Source organism: Ctenocephalides felis, unplaced genomic scaffold (genome assembly GCF_003426905.1).
Source record: "Ctenocephalides felis isolate EL2017-DRISC unplaced genomic scaffold, ASM342690v1 CF-g0.4_SCAFFOLD_01604, whole genome shotgun sequence".
NCBI classification, from domain to species: domain Eukaryota; kingdom Metazoa; phylum Arthropoda; class Insecta; order Siphonaptera; family Pulicidae; genus Ctenocephalides; species Ctenocephalides felis.
In genome coordinates, this window is record NW_020537758.1 from 6894745 (window position 1) to 6902583 (window position 7839).

A 7839-nucleotide genomic window follows, 5' to 3' on the forward strand; every position below is an offset into this window, starting at 1 on the left:
ATATATATATATATATATACACACACATATATATATATATATATATATATATATATATATATATATATATAGCGGTTTGTATTCGTAATACTTTCCCTCATATACTTCAGTATTCTGTTTTCAAACCAAAGTTTCTCGAGAATCTGTATAGATAGAGGTACTGTAAAATAACAGCAAATATTTTTGAAATAAATTTATTAAAATAATTATAATTATATATATATATATATATATATATATATATATATATATTATAAAGTATAAAATCACAATTACAAATAAATCACATATATATTAGTTAATACAAAAAATATTTGGGCATTGCTTTATCTTAAATATATATATATATATATATATATATATATATATATATAATTTTCATTTACATTTAGGAATGTTATTATATTTTTTACCAATATCTTAAAAATGTCATGGTACTTATATTTAATTTAACAAAAATTGATATCATTTGGATTTTTCGTATCCCCAGTCGAAGTTTTCTTTTATTTTATCTCTATTCTGGGCCAATTTGTCCAAAGCGGCCCTTAAATCAAAATCCGGGCCTGTTCCGCCGTATTCTGCCGGAAGAAGTTCCGGGTTTATGTGTTTGTGTAGAGATGGCCAATTCGAGTAATGGAAATGGATCTGGAAATAGAAAATTGTTAGAAAAATTGTAAAAAAATTAGAAAACTATTAGAAAAAATATTAGAAAATTATTGGAAAATTAAGAAACAAATTATAGATTTTTTCCAATATTTTTTATTTTTTTTTAATTAAAGTTCTAACAAAATTATTAAAAAGTTCATAGAAAATTAGGAATTTTGTTTTGAAATGTGTGTTAAATGTGGTTATAAAAAAAATACAGAAAATATAGAAAATTATTGGAAAAATTATAGAAAATCAAAGAGACAAATTACCTATAGACTTTTTAAAAAAATCATTAAGTTTTTATTAAATAAAGTTATAAGAAAATTGTTTAAAAATTCACAGAAAATTTATGTTTTTGAATATGTGTTAATGTGGTTACAAAAAATGTCGATGAGAGTGGTACATTTGTTTATATTTGTAAACGTATCTCAAACTTGTTTATATTTGTAAACGTATCTCGTTAAGTATCGTAACTGTATCATAGTTAAGATACAGAATTTTTGTCTTTAACTCGAAAATTTTAGATAAAATTTTCAATTAATTGATATCAATTTCATCTCTTTATGACATATCCAAAAAGCTTTAGAGATGATTTAAATCAGACTTTAGTAAACTTGACAATAAGTACTCAAATTGGCAATAACTATATTTATCAGTTAGAAATATATAAATTAGTACCCAGTTGACAAACGTATATATTAAGTACAATTTTAGTACATAAATTATGTAGATAATATTTTTTTTTTAATTTTTAAACTTACATTTTCTTTAATCCGGTCGCTCAAAAGTGGATACGAAATGGCTATAGCAGCATTCATCAACTTGGACGAATTGACGACGTGCAGCTTCGTCTAAAATAGACAAAAACCTTAAAAAATCATTCCAAATATACACAAAAAATTATCCAGAAATATAATATACATATTAAGGTATCATATACTCAAATTTCAGCATCTTGGTGCATTTTTATATCACAATTTTTAATGTTGAAGTCGTGCATAAGTTTTAGACAAAGCATCATAAAACATTTGCACCAAAACCAAGTTAAATATATAACTAGTAAAATATTTATTGTAGCTGTATATAATATTAGGGAAGTTTATAGCTAATAAAAACGTCTATAAATTTGCCTCATGAACTATTTGCGTAAAGATATTGCTTATGGTAATAAATAGCCTTGCTAATAACACCACCTGGTAATTTACTTCGTAAGGTACACTTTACCCATTGTGATCATAACTTCTAAAATAATTTAGTTAGCCAGATATAGTGTTTGACAAAATTTTAGCTAATAAAATTATTTATGACATTTCCTTTGACTATGACGCGAAAAAAATGATTAGTTTTTGAGTAATAAATTATTTGGTATGCATAAATCAAATTTAACCATTCATCTACATAACCATAGTCCTAGCATTGGTAAGGTACGCACTTACACTATTATATTAATAACTTCTAAAATAATTGCGTTAGCCTTATAAAATCTTTGACCAAATTTTAGCTAATGAATTCATCTATAATATTGCTTTGAACTGTAATTCGAAACAACGATTAGTTTTTGAGTAATAAATTATTTGGTGCGCGTAAACCAAATTTAACCTTTCACCCAAAAACCGTAGTCCAAGCGTTGGTAAGGTGAACACTAACATTATTTTACTAATAACTTCTAAAATATTATGTTTAGCATCATACAGTCTTTGATAAAATTTTAGCTAATAAACTCATCTATAATATTGCTTTTAACTGTAATTCGAAACAACGATTAGTTCTTGGGTAATAAATTATTTGGTGCGCGTATACCAAATTTAACCATTCAGCCATATAACCATAGTCCAAGCGTTGATAAGGTGCGCACTTACACTATTATATTAATAACTTCTAAAATAAGTTAGTTAGGCTCATACAGTCTTTGACAAAATTTTAGTTAATAAAATGCTGTACATATTTGTTTCTAAGCCAATTTTTCTACCTCCAATATTTTGGCCGTAGCCATCTTTTCTCCACATACCTGTTTAACAGGTCCAATTTCCATCTTCATAGAGCTGGTCTTAACATTATGAGGCGTCAACCAGCCCAAAAGTCGCCAAGAATAATCCTTAATATCCATCAGGACACAAATACCCTTTTCCTGGACCTCATTATCATCCAAAATCGATTCTATCCAATAATCGTCCAGACGATTCACAGTTGGGCAATCTACTTTGGAAGGATCAACCAAACCTAAAAAAAAAAAATGACACCAGGGTAAAATAAATTTAACCAACTGATAGCAAGTGGGTATTTTTACCTATTTTGACGACATAAACAGGTCGCCCTTCGTTATCCTTGATTCCTGGTAAAAATTTAACTACAGTTTTATCGATCAGTTCTTTGAATTCCACATCAGGATTTGTTTGGGGTCCACAAAAAAACGAAGGGTTTTCGGATTTGAGTCTGCAGAAGGCTAAGGCTCTTTCACAAGCCTTTTTTGGGTCCCAGGAACAACAATGGAGATATCTGGATAAATAACTCTCGTCTGTACGTAGTCTGTATCCAAGGTATTTGGCATCTGGGGAAAGAATTGTTTGTTAGTTATTTGGGTAAAACTTTTTATAAGGTTGAGATACAAGGTTGTGGTACACGACAGATTGATAAAGGATGGAATTTTGTATATTTTTGTCTTTAGGGTTAAAACTGTAGGGTGACTGGTTGTACCACCAGAGCTATCCAAAACTTGATACTTGGTGGTACAATGCTCTACTGAACAGGTACATTTTTTCAGAACTTTTTTTTTTCAAATGTTTTTGTTCCAAAAGTTGAAAATTGGTAAATGCAGTTATTTACATAATTTCATAAGCTTTTTATCTGTATAAAATATGATTTAGGTATTTTAACAAGTTTTTGCACATTTTAAACAAACGCGAAGAACCGTACAAACATTTTGTCTGCAAAGTTATACGTTTTTAAGGTTTACCGATTTTTTTCTCAATGATTTTGTTCCAAAAGTTGGAAAGTGGTAAATGCAGTTCTGAAGAGAATGCCATAAGCTTTTCATCTGTATAAAATAAAGTGTATGTATTTTAACAAGTTTTTTGCCAAATAAATTTAAATTGTCAAAAAATGTAACAGATGAATCAGATGTCTTTAACCCAAACTATTGAAAATATGTGGAAATAGTGAAACTTGAACAAATTATAGAATACAATTAAAAAAAATGTTTAAAAATATATTTATAAATAACACAAGACATAAGAAAAAAATAAAATTGGGACTCAAAATGTATAAAATTACGTCATTGTTAAATAAATTTTAGTTCTATATTTATAAACAAATATTCAGAAATTTCAATTTGGTGAAGGTGCGTTTTTTGGGAAAATTGATTGATATTGCAGTCGTTGTAGATAGATTTGGTAAAAGACAAATACATAAAAAATTAAATTATCTACACATTTGTCTAAGGTTAATGTAATATGATGCCTCTTTGTACTATTAAATCTTTGTCAAAGTAGACACATCCTTCCTAGAGACGTCGAGGGTCATTTTTGCAAATATCTTGTAAAATACTCAAAATATCTATACATTTTATACAAGAGAAATTTAAACAAATTATATATCTATATTGTTTGCTTACAACATAATTATCTGCTGGTACTTTTTATTATTAAAAATCTAAGTTGAAATCAACACATTATTTTCTCGTAGTCATTCCTTGCGTAATATATGTCTGAAGTACATATATGACAAGCAATAAAATTTGCATAAAAAATATGTCGTGAGTGATTTTAAATAAATATATGTGATGTTAGTTAAAACAAATATTTTCCGACGCTTTAGAGCAACTCGGTATACTTTAAAATCGATATTTAAAATTTTGATGTAAACTCTATAGCTAAGAGGGCATAAGTTGATTCATCTTGAATAAATTCTAAACCATTTGATGATAAACGATGTGTTCGAGGAAAATGTTTAAAATTAAATTGTCTATGACTTTTTCTAACAACGAAATGCTCTACATCAACCCGGTATACTCATAAATTGCAATTGAAAACGATATATCCAGATTTTTTTTATCCCTGTTATGATTTTTATATCTGATGAATAAATTACAATAAATATTATTTTTCCAATATGATCAAAATAAATAAACTCATTATTTTTTTTATTACCAATTATGACGTTGAATTTTAATATGTTGTTTAGCACATTGAAATGTAGATCCATAAATATTTTGTTCTAAAATTAGAAAAATATAGAGAAACATGGGTTGAGGAATTTATACAAACGTTTTTACAAGTACAAACTATTTTAAATGTCTAATTAATATATACACTGAAGGTTTTGATGGGAAAAAATTATTTATACTAAGTTCTGACTCATATTTGTTAGGATTGTATGTTGGGCTAGTAAATAAATATAAGTTTATTTGAGAAATTTGTTTATACTTAGAGAAGTATACTCTGAATTGTATAGGAGAATTTCAAGGTAAATCGTAGTAATGATTTGTACTACATAATCTTTCTTAATGGCTGTGGTTATATATACATAATTTTTCGTATAACTTCAAATTTTGTTCCAAAGATACAATTTTAAGTTATGTCAGAATTTAGTATAAGGTTCAAGGTATAACATACCAAAATTTTATTTTTCTATGTAAAATAGCTTAACTGTAACAAATTTTTGAAAATTGCTAAAAATCCGCAAGATCAAATTTCAAATACTAATTGGATTGGTATGATGCATTACATAGATTTCATATATGTACCTAAAAAGTTTGTTCCAAAGTAATTTTAAGTATGCCAAAATTAAGTATAAGATTCAAGTTATAATTTGTCCAAATTTTACATTTTTATATTTAGTAGTTTGGTCACAATAAATTTTCAAATTTGGCAACATCCACGTGCGATTTCTATATAGTGATTGTTGCATTAGTGTGATGCATGAAAAGAGTTTTTATATATGTAACTTCAAATTTTGTTCCAGAGTAATTTTTCTAAGTATGCCAAAATTAAGTATTAGGTTCAAAGTATAACTTGTCGAAATTTTACATTTCTATGTAAGTTATTTTGGTCATATTAAATTTTCGAAAATTACCAAAAATCCACAAGCGAATATTTTATATTCGATGGAACTGGTGTGATTTTTTATAAAATAAAATTTTTTGTGTATGCCAAAATCAAGTATAAGGTTTAAGGTAAAAATCGTCAAATTTTTACATTTTTATGTAAATTAGTTTGGTCACAATAAATTTTTGAACAAAGCCAAAAAAACTGAAAGAGTAGATTTCAAATTCTACATGGATTAGTGTGCATTTACATTGGTTTTGAACGTGTAACTTTAAATTTTGTTACAAAGTTAAATTTAACTTTAAATTTTGTCGAAATAAAGACTATAGTTCAAGGTATAACATACTCTAATTATATTTTTCTGTATTCAATAATTTTTTCAAAATAAGTATTTGAATTTAAGTAAAACTCGATCATGCTAATTTCAAACTTTTTATCATACTGGTATCACTTTTTCAATGTCTAATGACAAATTTTGTTAAATAACAATTTATTTCAAGTAAACCAAAATTAAATAAAGGTCTTTGGGAATAATATACCTAAATTTGAATTATGTATATTTAATAATGTGGCCTGAACAATTTTAAAAAAAAAAACGCGTTCACAAATTGTGAATTTACAAGTTGACTAGTAATCATCTGAATTTAAATGAGTAACTCAAAATTTGGTTTTAGAGTTAAGTTTTCTAAGTATACCAATATTAAGGTAAAGGTTTAAGGTATTATATATCCAAATTTGAACTCTTTATATTCAAAAATATGGCCTAAACAATTTTTTGAAAAACCGCCGTAACAAATTGTAAATATAAGAGTTGACAAGTAATCATCTAAATTTTTGTGTGTAACTCAAAATTCTGTTACAGTGTTAAGTTTTCTAAATATGTCATTATTAAGATAAAAGTTCAAGGATTTTTTTATTTAAATTTCAGATCTTTACATACAACAGTTTTGCTACAAAAACATTTTCAAATTTACCAAATTATACTATTTATGCAAAATAATTTTATGCAACTGCATTGCATTTTACAAGTCTAATTTCTTATTGCTACAAAAAAAAAAAAAATTAAGTTTATCAAAATTAAGTAAAAGGTTTAAAATATTTTATACCCAAATCACGACTTTCTACTCCTAATATTAACAACACAATAATTTTTTGAATATACATTGGTCAAACTACATTATTTTAAAAATTATGCAACTAAATTTTCATACATTATTCTAAAGTTTCGAATAATTTTTATTTTTAAATAATAAGTTAGTGAAATTTTGTTATTACATTTTAAATAAGTTATATAATTATTAAAAATACTAGAAAATAATTCATATTTTCGCTCTGTTTATTTTGTTATGAACGTTGGGATTTTTTTTAGAAATTTTCTGTTCGGCTGAATATAAAGATAAAATCTACTATATATATATATATATATATATATATATATATATATATATATATATATATATATATATATTCCAAATGATCCATAACATTCGATACCTATTAATAAATATTTAGAAGTCTTAAATCTGTTTAATAAATATATAAAACTCGTTGAAAGAAATGCTAAATGGCCATGAATTTAATTCCGCGAATACTTCTGAAATTTTGCTTGATTTAAAAAAAATATTTCGGCGTTACTATTAAATGTAGAAAGCTGAAATTTTGGTATAAAATACTTGGAACCTTTAACTTTATTTTAATGATTAAAAATAATAATAGTTTAGTATAAATTTACCTTCAATCATCATTTTCATCTCCTTCAAAGCCTCTTCACGATTTTTAATTTTACCGACATCTTCCACCGGTCCGGTCATTTTTTAATGTTTTTATTTTTAACAAATGTTGTCAACAATTTTATTAACAAATAAACCTGCAGAAAGATGAAATATATATTAGATTTTGTTTATTTAAATAATATATAGAGATTTATTTAAATTTATATATAATTATTTGTAATTTATCAACGCGGAAATCAGAGTTATTATTGATGTTCACCTTGGCATTAGTAGAGCTATTAACGATATGCATTTGCTTGCGGACAAATATTATATGTTTTTTTAAATTTAATTAGGAAAATTTGTAGATAATTGAAATATTTTAATTGGAAATTAATTTTGGGCATTTAGATTAAATTATAAAAATATTTAGTTTA

At 25.4% G+C, this 7839-nt stretch overlaps 1 protein-coding gene across 1 annotated transcript; it reads right to left on the reverse strand.

Annotated features, from left to right (window-relative positions):
* Positions 1 to 465: 465 nt before the first annotated feature.
* LOC113373275 (clavesin-1-like) lies at positions 466 to 7551 on the reverse strand. The gene is made up of 5 exons (XM_026613580.1): positions 7423 to 7551; positions 2936 to 3196; positions 2657 to 2868; positions 1410 to 1499; positions 466 to 645 (listed from the first exon to the last, which is right to left on the reverse strand). The coding sequence occupies exons 1-5, from the start codon at positions 7499 to 7501 to the stop codon at positions 466 to 468; spliced, it is 822 nt and encodes a 273-aa protein (XP_026469365.1). The 5' UTR covers positions 7502 to 7551.
* Positions 7552 to 7839: the final 288 nt, after the last annotated feature.